The 16621-nt window shown below is 44.0% G+C and overlaps 1 protein-coding gene across 1 annotated transcript; it reads left to right on the top strand.

Moving 5' to 3' along the window:
- Positions 1–15165: 15165 nt before the first annotated feature.
- Positions 15166–16092, top strand: LOC113197181 (taste receptor type 2 member 41-like). Its single transcript, XM_026409410.2, has one exon. It carries the CDS (start codon positions 15166–15168, stop codon positions 16090–16092), a length of 927 nt encoding a protein of 308 aa, XP_026265195.1.
- The last annotated feature ends 529 nt before the right edge of the window (positions 16093–16621 follow it).

The raw sequence follows: 16621 nt of genomic DNA, 5'->3' as shown, positions 1-16621 counted from the left end.
AGTTTATTATAAAAGTTGGTGCCATGTTATGTCAACAGCAACCTCATGTATCTCATGTATACTATATCTCTTGATTGCATCAAGAATTCATGTGACACAATCAACCCACACCATGTTGATCTGTTTGAGTGTACCCTTGGAGGTTCGCACAACAATGAAATTGCCTAGTGACTCGGTTCTCAGAACACATCCCTGTTGTTAAATGATCCATGATTGTTTTATTTGTCCTTATTGCTAGGAAGTTTCAAATGGGCAAGAAAATCTCGTCCAAAGATTGAGAACAGTAAGGCATTTGAGGTTCTAGCTCCAGGAATCTATAAGGAAGCTGGGGGAAGAGCTACCATTCTCGAGTTAAAGCCAGACTTGCATTTGTGGAGTCTGTAACATTACTTTTCACTGCACATGTGTACAAAACATTTTATTGCATGTATTACTGTGGTTGAGCTTTTACTTGTCTCTTATTATTGTCATTGTTTTTGAAAAAACCACCATTAGTCAGACCAGATTTTCAAGGTCCCAACAAGAAAGACCAAAATATTTATGTATGTATGAGATATGTAAATTGAATGAAGAGGATCATAAAGATGAAAATGTAAGCCTGCTTCTTAACATTCTTGAGCTAGATGCAAGATTTATTGCTTCTGTTATCTTAGCATTTATATAAAGAATTACCAACTCAGTCTGCTCAAATAGCCAAATATTAAAAGCATGTGTACCCAAATATATGGTCACTCATTGTGATTATTTTAAAAAGGCAAATCAACTAACCTCAGTCATTGAACAAATATTTCCTTTGTGCCTCTCTGTGGGGAATGTGGGGGCTGAAGAAAGTACAGTCCTTGTCCGTTGAGAGAACAGCACATTTCTCTACAAGACCCAGGGCACTGTCTGAAACTGAAGCATGTGTTTAAGTGATTCAGACCTTAAACTGTGTTCTGCAAACATTCTTTGAGCAAATCCTTTTGAGACTCAGAAGATGAATGGCAACAAGTGCTTCATGAGGAAAAATCAATGAGTCACAGCTCATGAAAGTATTTACAGGCACTGATGGGTGAAAAAAAAATCATAAACTTTATAACTTCTTATAAAGCTTTCTTTTAACTGGAGGAGAGAAGGGGTGGGGGGTGAGTAAAGGGGCCAGGGGAGAAAGGGGCACTGCAGAGTATCTTGGCTGTAAGGAACGTCAAGTCCTTCAGGTTCGGGGAGCAGCTCAGCAGTTGCTTTGGGGAATGACATTTCAAGACCCCAGGAAGTCCTCACCAGCAGAGTGTGCCTTGCAGCCGTGACAGGTGTGCGCATACCTGCGCATGCCCATGGGCCCTGCTGACCCCAAGGGGAACCAATATGAAGCACTGGTCATCCCACAGCAAGGAGGACCTTAAAACCACAGAGGCTGAGGCAAGCGGCCCCTGACCTAACACCCACAGCATACTCTCCTGGGTAAAACCAAATGAAACCTTGAGGCGCATCCTTTCCTTCTCATCTCTGCATTCTCTATTCCCACACTTTCCTTAGTTTAAACTTCTGATTGGGTTTGACTGTCGTGAACACGATCTGAAGAGTGAACTGGTTCCTAAGGGGGACTCTGCTCCTGGCCTGTTCTCTGCAGCCTGGGACGGCCCTTTGGTTGCTGTCTGTGACTCTCATGATCGGTCCATGTTGGTCTTGTGCTTGTTTTAGGGACTAGTATCCTTTTCCTCCTAGTATCTCCTGACCAGCCTGGTCCTTGAGCAACTTGAGGTCATCCAGTCCTGAGAAGTAAAATTGCCAAAGCCTTAAAGAAGCTTTCTCTGTTTTGCTTTCTGTTGACATTTGTCAAGGGTTTCCATGAACTAGGGAATTCTGTGAGGTCAGAATCTGAGAATTTGGAATAGGCTACTGAAGTCCCTCCAGCGGCTGATTCCCAAGATGCAAGTGGGGTTTGAATGCCTTAATGTGCTACACTTAGCATTCTACTAGAGACTCTCTCCTCCTCTCCAGAAACCAGCAAAAATTTAGGAAGGAAAGGATGACAGGTTCTTATTTTGGCCTCCATCTTGGAAATTGAAGGGTTTCTGAGGCATGAGACTTGTGAGGAGAACTCAATCAAATGGCACAAGGGCTTCAAGAATATGTTCCAATGTCTTGGAATGGAGACCTAAGTTTAAGTGTTAATTCTTTCTGTCTCCTTTTAATGTTGACTTTCAGAAGGTCGCCATCTCCAGCAGTGCCCGCTATCCTGTCTGTAGGATGGGAGTGGAAGTTGCAATCCTCAGGTTGTCCTGGTGGAGGTGAGGTGGTTGGGCTGGTCATTGAGTGGCAGTGTGCATTTATAGAGGCAGGGAGGCAGGTGTGCTGGAAGGTTTAATTGGATCAATTAGTCAACATAGAGGATTCACAGGAACACAGCGGTAACTAAGTCTTTAAAGATCACTATGCTTCTCTGTAGAGTGGTGGGAACTTGAATACTGCTACCAGTTCTGCCCTGCTATGCCCGTCCTTCAACCCCCCCCCATTCCAGATCAATCAATTCTTGCTACTCTCCAATAACAGGTGCTTACAGGGTGAAGTTAACATGGAGGTAGTTATTTAGTCTGCCTTAAATACATCTTAGTTAATTCCTGCTGCTATAAGAAACTACCCAATGCTGAGCAATTTATAAACAGCAGAGATGAATTTCATCACAGTACTGGGGTGGGGAAGTCTAAGACCAAGGCCCTGGAAAGTATCCTGACTGATGGGGTCTGTTCCATAGCTGGTGACTTCTCTCAGTGGCATCCTCACATGGTGGAAGAGATGAAAGAGTAAAAATGGTAAAAGAACAAAGGGCACAAGGGTGCTCCCTTCAACCTCTTTTATGGGGACATTAGCCCAGTTCTCATGACATCATTGCATCCTCTCAGTATGATCATCCTGGGGATCAAATTGCAGCATAGGAATCCAAGGGGACAAACTTAGACCCTAGCATCAGCACAAGTGATATATCAGTTTTAAAACTTGAATGTTCTTTATTTCTTTATTTATTTTTGGTATCAGAAATTGAACCCAGGGATGCTTAACCACTGAGTCACACCCCCAGCTCTTTTTAATATTTTATTTAAAGACTGGGTCTTGCTAAGTTGCTTAGGGCCTCACTAAGTTCCTGAGGCTAGCTTTGAACTTGCCATCCTTCTGCTTTAGCCTCCTGAGCTGGGGATTTCAGGTATGCGTCACTGTACCGGGTTCTGTTCTTTCTTTCTTTCTTTCTTTCTTTCTTTCTTTCTTTCTTTCTTTCTTTCTTTCTTTCTTTCTTTCTTTCTTTCTTTCTTCTTTCTTTCGCAACATGTGATCATTGCAAAAAACTTGGAAAAAAAGAGTATTATAAACAGTTTTTTTATTGTCCAGAAATAATCACAGCACTCATCACTCATCCCAGTCATCTTTCCTCATCTGGAATTGTGCTTACAGAGGAGCATTCCACAAAGTGTGCAATTCCAGTACAACAAGCACCAACACAATCTCACAAGATTAGGAAAATAAATTTATATTTTTTTCTAAAATATGGTATGGTCTTCAATGACAGGCACAGGAAGATATTTCCATACATGTGGGAAGAGACTTTGAAATATAAAAATAAATGCAAAAGTATGAAAAATACCAAACAATGAGTAGAGAACAAGACAATTCTTCCCATTTGATAGAAGAAATCATCAATTTGTTTTCACAGATAGCAAAGTTTTAGGCCCACAAATAAAGGAAAGTAATGGTATAAGAGATGAAAAAAGTCATAATGCTTAGAAGTGAAAATATTTTATTAAATTAGTAACTAAGCATACTTTTATTATCATTTATAGAATCAGGATGAAACAAACCTGGAGATGTTGTTTCAGAACTGCTTTACCACAGGGGTGCTCTCCATTCTTAAACCCAGCAGGACAGTCTGGATATGCACAGAGTCTGAATATTTTTTTTCCAAGAAAATTTTTGATATATTTGCTCATTTTTTTGCAATTCATATTGTGAAGTCTGTTGTAGTAAACCTCCCAATTCTTCTCATCAAAGAGGCCATCACAGGCTGGTCCTACTCAAGGTTCTTGGAAAGCACTGTTCTCCATTATAACAGTATGGACCAAGGAGCATGCTTTCACGTATGTTGACTTTATGTTTGCATATAGACAAATGTTATGTTAGACTGTCCCAGGCGCCATATTTGTTGACCGCCACTTTAGGAATCCGTGTTATGTTTACTTATTTCACATAATTTTGCATAGCTTTGCATCATTCAATGATCTCTCTCTCTTTCTCTCTCTCTTCTCTCTCTCTAATACACACACACACACACACACACAAAGCATAGGATTCAGAATGAAAATATCTAACTCTAGCTAGAAAATCTTTCTCTAGCAAGCTTAAGGAAGGCACTTAAACTCTTTGAACATAAATTTTCTTATCTGTAATCATGGTAATTCCCATCTCACTGTTTGTTGTCAGAATACGATGTGATAATCAAGGTAAAGTGCTTAGCACAGTGCTTGACAGTGATAGTCATTTTATGTGTTATTAGATTCTAAACAAGGATGAGATTTTCAAATTAAGATACCCTGGTGCCAATATCATATCTGAGCATCTAGATAACAAAATTATTTGCAAAATTGTCTTAATTTTTTAATTTAAATATTGGGGAACAATACAGAGACAACAATATACCATATCTTTCTAAGCATTTTAAAAATTAATGGTCTGCACTGTAGGCTTTAGAGAGCTTGTTAAAGAGATTGTATTAGTTTTCTGTTGCTGAATAATAAATTATGACAAACTCAATAACTTAAATGATATCTATTCATTGGCTCATATTTCTGTAAGTCAGCAATCCAGGCTCTGTGTGGCTGAAACCCTGTTTGGGGTCTTACTGAACTAAATTAAAGTGTTGGCTGGGATCTTGATTCTCATTTGGTACTCGAGTCTTTGTCCAGGCTCACTGATTCCTGGGGGTCTTCTTTTCCTTGACTGTAAGGCTGAAGTCCACATTTGTGCTAGCCATCTGCTGGGAATGGTTCTCAGTTCTTGGAAGTCATCAGTTTCTTGCCTTGTAAGCCTCACAGACAATCCACAACATGGATGTTTGCTTTAGGCCACGACAGGCTGTGTCTTCCTGACATCACCACCAGCCGGAGAAAGCTCTGCTTCTAACGGGCACGTGTGATTAAGTTATAGTCAGCCTGATAATATCTTTTTTAAAGTCAACTGATTTGGGACTTTCATGACATCTGCAAAATCCCTTTACAGCAGTACTTGGGTTTGTGTTTGACTGAAAACCAGGAGAAGGTACGTGCAAGCCAGGAGCTGGGAAACGTGGGGTCATCTTAGAATTCTGTGCATCATAGAAGCATAATCTAAGTCTTGTTTCTTCATGTGCTATATTATTTTTCTCTGAATAAACTTATATACTTTATTTTTCTTCCTTGGGTATTATCCAGGGCTCCTTTAGGTACAAGTGGCAAAAAAAAAATTCAAACTAGGTCAAGAAAGCAAGGAGAAATGTTTGACATTTGTAGCTTAGAAATCCAGAGGGTTTCCACTGGACACGATGTGTAAAGATTCTTTGGGTCTTCATCCTTGGCTTTCCTTTGGCTTTTTCCTGCAGATTCATTCTTCCATGTGGCTGCAGAAGATGATAGCTGGCACCTAGAGATCATGCTTCCAGAGAAAGGAAAACTGTCTCCCCTGGTAGGGTTCATTTGACAAACTGTAGGGAAAACTTAGGTTGGCCCATGTGGGTCTGATGCCCATTCCTGACCCAGTACTCTGGCTTGGATTTAAAATAATCTGTTGGTGAGGCTGGGTCATGGCCCACCATGGAATCATGACTGGAGAAGGGGACATAGTGAATGCATTCTTGAATCCACCCTGGGGGCTGTAGGTGGGTAGGGAGATGGAGAAGTCCAAAGGCAAAATAGGATGCTATAAACTTGAACTGAGAATTAATTAGGTACCTGTTGAAAGAATGTTATTAGGGTTACAATAATCAATATGATGGTATAAATGTTCTCCATTCCTACAAATAATGAACCCATATGGTTTAAATAGTCTGAGAAATTATAAGTGTCACTAGTAAGTCTAGATTTGAAAATTTATGATTATCAGACAAACCATTGTTAACTTCTAATTTCCAAATTACAATGGTTGATGTCTCTACTACTGATTCCTGGTCCTCATTGCCCTGATCTATATCCACTATAAAATGTTTCCCAAATTATTTCTTCTAGAGTGGGGAAGGGGAGGTTCTGATGTTCTATGTTTTAGTCAGCTTTTTCACTGTTGCAACAAAAAGACCTACAGGAACAATCAGAGGAGGAAAAGTTTATTTGGGGGCTCGTGGCTTTAGAGGTCTCAGTCCATGGACAGAGGGCTCCATTCCTCAGGGCCTAAGGTGAGGCAGAATATCATGGCAGAAGAGTGTGGCCGAGGAAAACAGCTGGGGACATGGCACCAGGAAGTAGAGTCAGGGAGAGCATGCCTTATTACAGACAAAATATATACCCCCAAGGCATGCCCCTATCAACCCACCTTCTCCAGCCACACCCCACCTGCCTACAGTTCCCACTCAGTTAATCCACTGATGGGAATTAACACCCTGAATAAGTCAAAACTCATAACCCAATCATTTCACCTCTAAACTTTCTTGGGTTGTGTTATGCATGAGCTTTTGGGGGACACCTCACATCCAAACCGTAAGAGTCTCCATGTTTTCATGTAACAGGTACCGTGTGGCATACTCTTCCTCAGGTCCACCTCTCCTGTTGATAGCGTATCCAGGAGGCTGTCTGAAGGAACCTCCATGGGATGGCTCCTGTGAGACCACCGGCACCTACCTATATGGAAGGGGCTGTGTCCCAATGCACTCCAGTCACCAGTTCCCGGGATGAAAGATCAATGCTGACTCTGCAAAGAGGTGATAAAATTCTTGTCTTCAGCTGAAGTACCAAAAGCACCCTGCCCTTGACTGGGCCCAGAGAGACACAAAAGCAAAAATAAATTTGTTCCAATGTAGAGTTTTCTTTCTTTGATTGATAAATTTTCAAAAATGACTTTCTGTAAACTTCAGGATATAGTTGAAATATGGCATAAGGGCATATCCCCTACTTTGTACCCTGGCTCCAATTTGCCCCTCGGGCATCAACTTTTGACATGTGCCCTCTCCTTCCCCTGCTTACACAACCTCTCCTCCTGTCTTGTCATTCTGAAAAAGCTTGAGATATCTCACTTCCTGTGCTTTTTCTTGTCACGATCTTCCTGCCTTTGTCTACTCCCCTCCCTTTCTATCCTCAATTGCTTTGCTAGATCCTATGTGAAATTCAAGATTCAAGTTAAGCATTTCATCTTCTTGCAAGACCTCCCCATGTCCACCCTCTCTCACCTTTCCCCCTCTACACCTCACCAGATTTTGTGCCTTTTTCATGCTCTGCAGAGGCAAGATATTGTAAGGGTGAAGCATACAGGCTGTGTAGGAGGTTGACTGCACTGGAATCCCAGCTCTGCCACCTTGTGTAGATACAACTGTAAGAAGTTCTGTCAATGCTCAGAATTTCCCAAATTTGAACAGTAGGACCCTTAGAGGCAGAACCTCGGTGTCTTTTTGATATGTCTATCATTTGAAAACAGCTTTTTAAAAGTCACAACTCATGTACAATCACCCATCATCATTTTATTTCTTTTAATTGTCAAATAGCATTGTAGTTCATGCTGTACCACAATTTGCTCATCTGTTCATCCATTGGGGAACACACATTCAGGTTGTTTCTACTTTTCAGTGCTAGTGTGAACAATGCTTGTATGCACATTCTGGTACTAGTTTCTGTGTGGACATGTTTTCACTTTCCTTGGGTGTACACAGAGACATAGAATTTCTGAATCTTGTGATCTCTCCATACTTAACATTTAAGGAGCTGCATCCCAAGCACTTAGGCAAAGCTGCAGCACCATTTTATAGTCCCCCAGCTGTGTAGGCCATCTGTTTTCTTCCCATCCTTGCCAACACTCGTTGCTTCTCTTTTTGGGTTTAGCCACCCCAGTGGATTGAAGTGGTGTCTTGTGATTTTGATTTGCATTTCTCTAGTGACCAACAACCATGGAACATCTGCTGTTGTGCTTATTGGCCATTTTCTATTTTGTCTTTGGAGAACTTTCTGCTTGATTCATTTGACCATTTTTCAACTAGATTACTTGTTGTTGTTGTTGTTGAATTGTTCCTTACATTCTTAGATGCGGATTCCTCATCAGATAGGTGATTTGTGAATATTTTCTCCCATTACGTGTTTGCTTTTCACTTTGTGGATGGTATTCTTTGAAACATAGACATTGTTAACTTTGGTGAAACCCAACTGACCTATGTTTTCTTTAGATACTTGTACTTTCGGTGTCAATCTAAGAAGGCTTTGCCTAACCAAAGGCCATGAAGATTTACTCCTATAATTTCTTTTAAGAACTTTATAGTTTTTAGTGGTCACATTTAAAGCTATGATCCGCTTTAAGCTAAAGTTTTGGTGTGACCTGAAGAAGGCGTTCAACTTCATTTTTTCACATGTGGACATCTAACTGTCCAGCATCATTTTTGAAATTCATTGAGTTTTCATGAAATCAAAATACTAATATACTTAAAGCCCTTAGAATGGTGTATGGGGATGTCTAGCAGCTCTAAGTACAAATTAGTGATCATTGTTTTATTATTTATCACCCTGAATGTCTGCTTGTATTTCTCTCTCAAGAGATGATCTTAGGGCTGGGGCTGTAGCTCGGTGGTAGAGCACTTGCTTAGCATGTGTGAGGCCCTGGGCTTGAACCTCAGCATCACATAAAAATAAATAAAAAAAGATGTTGTGTCCATCTGTAACTAAATTTTTTTTTTTTTTTTTAAAGAGCTGATCTTAATCTTTGTGCTTGTGTGCCTGATCTAGTGCCTGACAGGCAGTATGTGATGATGGATTGTGTCGAGTAGATGGAGAAGTGGGTCTCTTCTGGGATAATCAGTGGGGAAATCAATGGGCAGGGGTCAGTCTCGACCCTGATGATTCTGTGCTAGATGGGGTTTGCAACCTAAGGGCTTCTTGAATGTCAGATCATGCTAGCACTGTCTTCTTCAGGCCTCTCCACAGAGAGCTTTGCACGTAACCTTGGGTGCAAATCACGTTGGAGATCTAGAATCTCCTTGCAAATTTTTCGTCCCAGCATTGGCTTGCCCACCCTGATTTTTCCTCTTCCCTTTGTCCCTGAGTCGGAGCTCAGAGAAGCATGTCTTGCTGTTGCTAGTTTCAGCCAACATTTGTTTTTCAACCCTTAGAACCTGGAGGTGCCGGGCTTGCTCCCAGCCCTGGACAGTGTTTATGTTCCTCCCCTTGATGATCTCATCTACTTAATGGCTTTAAATACCAGGTAAGCGTTGCAGACTCCCAAACCTGTTACTCCTGCCTTAGCTCTTCACTGACACCAGACTTACGTATCAGTTGTCTCCCTCATGTCTCGACTTAGATATCTAACAGGCATCTCAAATGCAGCGTGACCCAAACAGCTATTTTCCCACAAGTACGTTCTTCTCCTAGTCTTCCTCAGCTCAGTAAATGACTCCGTAAAGTTTCTCTGGTTTTTGAAGCCAAAACCTTAGAATTCATGCTTGATTTTCTTCTGCCTCTTACTCTTATTTACCAGATAATTATATTGAATTTACCTTCAAAATATGCCAGGATCTTGTCACTTCTTCACCTGACAACAGGCTACCATTTGCTTGAACGTGGCCTATGATTGCTCTCTTCCACCCCTGTCTGCCCCAATTCTATTATCTACACAACATCCCAGAGGATCCATTTCAAAAGAAAAATTAAATCATCTTACTTCTTTGTTTTAAACCCTCAAATGTCTTTTAATTACCCTAGAATAATATCCCAACTTCTTCCCAGCACCAGCACGACTTTCTTGATCTTACTTTTTAAAATAGCACAGTTGATAAACATTGTGACTTCTACCAGGTGTAATTTCATATTTAATGACGTGAGATTTCTGCCAGTTCACTATATTCAGATTTTCAGAGGAAATGGACGTAAACCTGTTCCAAACTTTTGAAATCCTTTAGCAAAATGAGAGTTGGGGCACTTAAGGAGGGAGGGTTTTGCAAGGACAAATATTTGGAAAAAGCTGTGCCAAGTCCCATCCTACATCCCTCTGCGGGGAAGACAGAAATTCTTCCTCCTCCCCTTAAAACTAGAGTTCGTCAGGAGCTCTTTGGGGACACCACCAAGGCTTACAGGGTCATGGGACCAGCTGGCGGGCATAGAGGACTGGGTCTTCTGCCTAGGGGATTTAGAGGATGATGGACAGGCTGGCTAAGTGGGGGGACAGGATCAGGAGAGTGCAGTTATATTGAAACCGTTGGGGTAGGGTTCGGAGGCCAGCCGTGGGCCATGAGGGAGTGCTGTGGTCTGGATGTCCCCCAGATTCGTGTATCGACACTTAGTGTTCAATGTGACAGTATTAAGAGTTGGGCCTTGAGAAGGTGATTAGTTCCTGAGGGCTCTGCCCTCAGGGATGGAGTTAAGCCCTTGTAAAGGGGGCAGAGAGAGCTAGGTTTGTTCCCCTTTGCCTTTCTGCCTTCCCCATGTGAAGACACAGCAGGAGGTGGCCCGTCTGAGACAGAGCAGCCCTCACCAGACTTTGAATCTGCTGGCATGGATCTTGGACTCTTAGCCTCTAGAACTGTCCTTGTAAAGTGTTTTGTTATAGCACCACAAATGGGCTCAGGGGGAGTAGGCATGTGAGGGTGTTTTGAGACCTGACCAATAAGGATGCCTGGTGACTGGTGGAAGCTCCAGAAGATAAAATTTCATTGCAGATGCCTAAGGTCTGGGAAAGGAGTCACCAAGGATTGCACAGATCCATAGGCTTTTTCCCCTGTGAAAGGAACGGCAGGAGCGAGGGTCCAGTAGGAAAACCTCCAGAGCTCTGAAAATTCCCCGTGAGGGTGAAGGTGAGCGTCAGTCATTTTCCGGGCTTGAAAACCATGAAGTCATATTCTTCTGGTACTTGTCCAAAGCCCTTGCGACCCCTTCTCCATCCTCCCCCTGCCTTAGGCCATGGCACAGGGGTGGGAGCCTCTGGGATCTAGTTATCTAGTCTTCATCTATTGGACTGACCCGAGGCTGTTCTGTGGTTTGAAGTGACCTTGGGATAATCTATTTGATCCTCTGGAGTTCCCACTTCTTCTCAGGGGAAGATTCTTCCTTTGAATGAACTTTGAATGGGATGGTGGAAGAGAATGGAGAAAATTATGTCAATCATATCATGAGTGTGGACATTTGTGCAAAAAAGGCTCTCCTGTCTTGGCCCCTCGGCCACATGTCACCTGTGGAGAAGTTTCTCCCAGGCTTCTCTACACCCTCTCCTCTAGGTCTGCCGGGAGCGCCTGTTCCCTCTCCAGCAAACTTACTTTTCCATTTTTTTTTTTTTTTTTTTTCAGAGAACTAATGACTATCTGAAAGTGTCTTGTTCAAGTGTCTGGTAACGATCATTTACTTTCTACTGGACTGCAAGTTTCATCAAAGCAGGGATCTTAATGTCCGGTTCACTAGATCTTTCTCAACAGACTTAGGGCTTAATAAATATTTGTTTAGTGAGTAAATAAATTAATGCAAACAGCATAGGAAACATATGTATATTTGCACATATACTTAGGTGAGATTTTTTTTGTGGATTATTAATTTTGATACAACAGACCTTCCATCATCCATGGGTTGTACCCAATGACTCAACAAACAGCAGATAGAAAAATTTGAAAAATATCACATCTGTAATAAACATGTATAGACTTTTCTTCTTGTTATTAGTCCCCCAAAATATAGCACGATGACTATTACATAGCATTTACATTGAATTAGGTATTGTCTTCTAGAGATGATCTGAAGCATATGGGAAGGTGTGCATGGGTTATATGCAAACACTACACTATTGTGTATAAAGGACTTGTGCATCTAAGGATTTCAGTACTCCAGGACTTCATGGAACAAATCTCCCATGGACATCAATGATGACTATTCGTTTATGCTGTGGGGGTAACAAATTTCACATTATTTGTATGACTAATTTTCTCAGTTGACTCTTTCATGATAAAGTCATCATCTAAGAGGATATACTAACATTAGAACAAATAATTTCAGAAAAATTTGGAGAAAGAATATTTGAAGGACTAACTACTAGAGAGAAGGCAGTTACAAGAAACTTCTGTACACTACTGATGGGAAAGTAAACTGGTACAATCATTATAAGAAATAATATGATATTTCCTCAGAGTATTAAAAATGTGACTCAGCGATTGCACTTTGAGTGTAGTTCATTTTCTATTGCTATGACAAAATACCTGAGATTGGATAAGTTATTATAAAAAGAGGTTTGTTCTGTCTCATGCTTTTGAAGTCCTACATAGCACAGGCATTTGCTTGACTTCTCTTGAGGGCATCATGGCAGTAGAAGGAAGGCAGTAGGTGTGTGTGGAAGAGAAGCTTATGTCCATGAGAGGGAGGGAGATGCCAGGCTCACTTTAAACTTTTAAAGTAAACAATCCAGTCCCACAAGAGCAACAACTCCCAGGAGAAAGGCATTAATCCCTCTTAATGAACTAACTACTTACCTCTTAAAGTCTTCCAACGCCATTTAGCACTTAGTCCCGAGTTGGGACTAAGCTGCAATATGAGTTTGGGTGGGTGCAAAGCCTATTCAAACCACGGTAGAAAATGAAATCAGTAGCCAAAAAGGTCTCTGCACTCTCATGTTCACTGCAGCGTCATTCACTGTAGCTACAGGAAAGCAATGCGAGGGCCACCCACCAAGAGATGAATGATGAGAAAATATGGCATGTACACATGGGGCGGGGGGGGGGCATTCTCCAGTCTTGAAAACTGAGATCCTGCCACTGCAGTGACATGGACAAGCCTGGAGGACATGGTGCCAGGTGCAGTACTCCAGATCCAGAAGCCAAACACGGCACGACCTTACTTACATGTGCCGTCTCAGACAGCCCAGCTCACAGAGGGGCAGAGTGGAAACGGTGGTGGCCGGGTCAGAATAAGGGAGGAGTGGAGAGGTCTGTCAAGGAGAACAAGGCTTCCGTTATGTGAATGAATGAGTTCTGGGAGCCCGGCACTGTCATGGGTGAGAGTAGATGTGGGATGGGGAAGCTCAGCTCAGACGGTGGTCCCTGGTGTCACGTTTTTCCTAGGGATCACCCTTATGCTTGTGTGTATACTTTAATATAGACATGTGTCCCCCAAAAGCGCATGTGTGAGACAATGCAAGATGGTTGAAATGGTGGGGTGACTGAAGCCAATTTAAAGATAGTAGTTAGTGTAGTTAGGTAAATTGGGTCTAATATGGAGTTAGATAAAGAGAATGGAGACCATTACGGAGAATAGAGTCCAGGAAACCAGAACAACGCCTGGGGACATTGAAATGTTAATGTCCCCAAGACCAGAGCCCATCCTAAGGAACTGTTAATGAAACAGCTCCCTGCAAACAGGGAGGTGCTAATCAAACCACCCCAGGCCCTTCCTGCCCAGATGACTCCTCCAGCCCACCGATCTCCCACCTTTTGGCCTTCCCACCTGCATTCTATCCCTGCAAGATAAAGGGGAACAAAGGACAGGAATGTGGGGGAACTCAGAGAAGACCTTAGTTATAAAAAAGGGAAGGCCTCCCCCTTCCACGGATTCCGCCTTTCGGGGGCCCCTTCTTCCTTGGGGAGAAGTCTTCTCTGCTGTCCTTTAGTAAAGCTTCCACTGTCCACTCTCCACGTGCCTCGGCTGCTTCTCTGGTGATACACTTCAGCATGCGGGGAAACAAGGACTCCTCACGGGTAAACAGCGGTAACATTATGAGAGCCTTAACTCAGTCGGTAAATTACTCCCCTGATAGGGATTAACTGAGTGGTCGCTGTGGGCGAGTAGGTTGCTAACTATTGGAGAGAACTCAGACACAAGAAACAAGTGAGTGGTGGGGCCAGAGCCTTGGTGAACTCAACCAAGTGGAGGAAATAGTTGAGGGTGTACATGGGCTTGACGCACTGCTGGAAGAAACACCCAAGCTGGGGAGGGTCATGTTCAAGGGTGTGGCCGGAGGAGGTGGGCTCCTGGGGGCATGGCTTTGTCATAGATATTTTGTCTTGGTTGAGCAGCTCTCTCTCTCTCTCTCTCTCTCTCTCTCTCTCTCTCTCTCCCTCTCTCCCTCTCTCCCTCTCTCCCTCTCTCCCTCTCTCTCTCTCTCTCTCTCCCTCTCTCCCTCTCTCCCTCTCTCCCTCTCTCTCTCTCTCTCTCTCTCCCTCTCTCTCTCCCTCTCTCCCTCTCTCCCTCTCTCTCTCTCTCTCTCTCTCTCTCTCTCCCTCTCTCCCTCTCTCTCTCTCTCTCTCTCCCTCTCTCTCTCCCTCTCTCCCTCTCTCTCTCTCTCTCTCTCTCTCTCTCTCTCTCTCTCTCCCTCTCTCTCTCCCTCTCCCTCCCTCCCTCTCCCTCTCTCCCTCCCTCTCCTTCCTGGTGTGATGTCTTGAGCCGTTTCCCTCCATCCTACTCTTCCACCCTCATGTTCTGCCTCACCTTGAGCCCCAAGGGATGGAGACAGCTGTCCATGGACTGAGACCTCTGACATCACAAGCCCCCAAATAAACTTTCCCTTCTCTAATTGTGCTTGTCAGGTCTTTTGGTCACAGCAAGTGAAAATTCTTTCTAAAACATATATTAAATATATATTAATAATACATATTCAAGTGTATAAATGGTTATCTCTTTACATTTGATATCTAGAGATCTCTATTCATCTATCTATCTATCATCATGAGCCCAAGGATGGATGGAATAAGGTTGGAACCCAGCTCCTCTGCCTTGTTGCTCTGGTAACCAAGGCAACCTGCAGGCAAAACCAGAGGAGGCAAATCAGGGGAATCGGGTAGGCCCAGTGGTAACTGAGCCCAGGGGACATTTGCATCCTCCCTGAGCCCTACCTTTTCTCTCTAGGAGAGCACAACCTTCCTGTCTTGCCCGAGCATCCTGCCCTCTGAGAAGCTCTGGCTCAGATGCAGGGCAGGACCACTCTTCTTGCACCTCCAGGAAGAAGTGAGAGCAAGGCTGTGGGCAGGGTGGAACCCAGGAGCCAGGTGTCTGCGGTGACTGAGGAGAGCCCAAAATGCAGCCCGCACTGACAGTCTTCTTCATGCTGCTGTTTGTCCTGCTGTGTTTCCTGGGGAGCCTGGCCAACGGCTTCATCGTGCTGATGATGAGCAGGGAGTGGCTGAGACGGGGTAGGCTGTCGCCCTCCAACACGATCTTCCTTTGCTTGGGTGTTTCCCGTTTCTCCCAGCAGTGCTTTGGACCCGTGTACATCTTCAACTATTTCCTCCACCCGGTTGAGTTCACCAAAAGTCTGACCCGACAGATCGTTTGTCTGCATTTGGACTTTATGAACTCAGCCATCTTTTGGTTCAGCACCTGGCTCAGTGTCCTGTTCTGTATAAAGATCGCTAACTTCTCCCACCCCACCTTCCTCTGGTTGAAGTGGAGGCTCCCGGGTTTGGTGCCCTGGCTCCTTCTGGGCTCTGTCCTGATCTCCTTAGTCGTAACCCTCCTGTTCTTTTGGGGGAATCACAATCTGTACCAAGAATTCTTAATTAGACAAGTTTCTGGGAACATGAGCCACAGGGAGTGGAACAGGAGGCTAGAAACTGACTACTTCATGCCACTGAAACTCGTGACAATGTCCCTTCCTTGCTCTCTCTTCCTGGTCTCCATTGTGCTGTTGATGAGTTCTCTGAGGAGACACATCCGGAGAATGCAGCACAGCGCCCACAACGTGAGGGACCCCAGCGCCCAGGCTCACACCAGAGCTCTGAAGCTGCTCATCTCCTTCCTCGTTCTCTATGCCACGTCATTCGTGTCTCTGGTCATTGATGCCACGGTCTTCATTCCCTCCGACAGCCTGTGGTACTGGCCGTGGCAGATCATACTCTACCTGTGCATGTCCGTCCACCCCTTCATCCTGATCCTCAGCAACCTCAAGCTTCGAGGTGTATTCGGGAAGCTGCTTCTCCTGGCCAGGGGCTTCCGGGTGACCTAGGTGGCACAATCTCTGTGTCTAGACCCCCAGAAGAGACTCAGGTAAGGGTGACGGAACCAGGGCTCAGTGTGAAAACGTCCTCACAGGCAGGGGACGGCTGGATGGCGCTGGAGTCCCTCCTCTGGGAAGGAGAGGAGGAGGAAGACCTGAGGATTCCCTGGGACTGCTTCCTTTCCTTGGGACTCTATTCCAAGGGGCCCCCATGAGCCCTGGAGAGCCAGTATTTCCCAGAAGTTGGAATATGAAAGTTTGTCCTGCTTTTATGTTTGTATCCCCCTTTTATCTGGAAGCCTTCCATTAAGTCTTGATGAATTGGCCCACGTCATGTCTGCTAGCTACTGGAGAGTTAAGACAAAATGTGTGTCTAGGACAAAACTAGACGTGCCTGGAGAAGCAGCAGTGTCCCTGGGGACAAAGTAACCAGCACCAAGGGAGCCCCAGGGGACAATTCGCTGGGGCCAGCAGGGCCAGGGCTGGGAGTTCTAATCGCCCTTGACTCCGTGGACATCCATCTTCTCCTGCGGAACTC

This window comes from Urocitellus parryii, chromosome 3 (genome assembly GCF_045843805.1).
Source record: "Urocitellus parryii isolate mUroPar1 chromosome 3, mUroPar1.hap1, whole genome shotgun sequence".
Taxonomy (NCBI): Eukaryota; Metazoa; Chordata; class Mammalia; order Rodentia; family Sciuridae; genus Urocitellus; species Urocitellus parryii.
The sequence above is the reverse complement of the archived record's forward strand: the minus strand, read 5'-3'. Positions and strand labels throughout refer to the sequence as shown.

Bases quoted from the DNA above. Each gene is read 5' to 3' on its own strand.
- LOC113197181 (XM_026409410.2), top strand. From the start codon at position 15,166: ATGCAGCCCGCACTGACAGTCTTCTTCATGCTGCTGTTTGTCCTGCTG.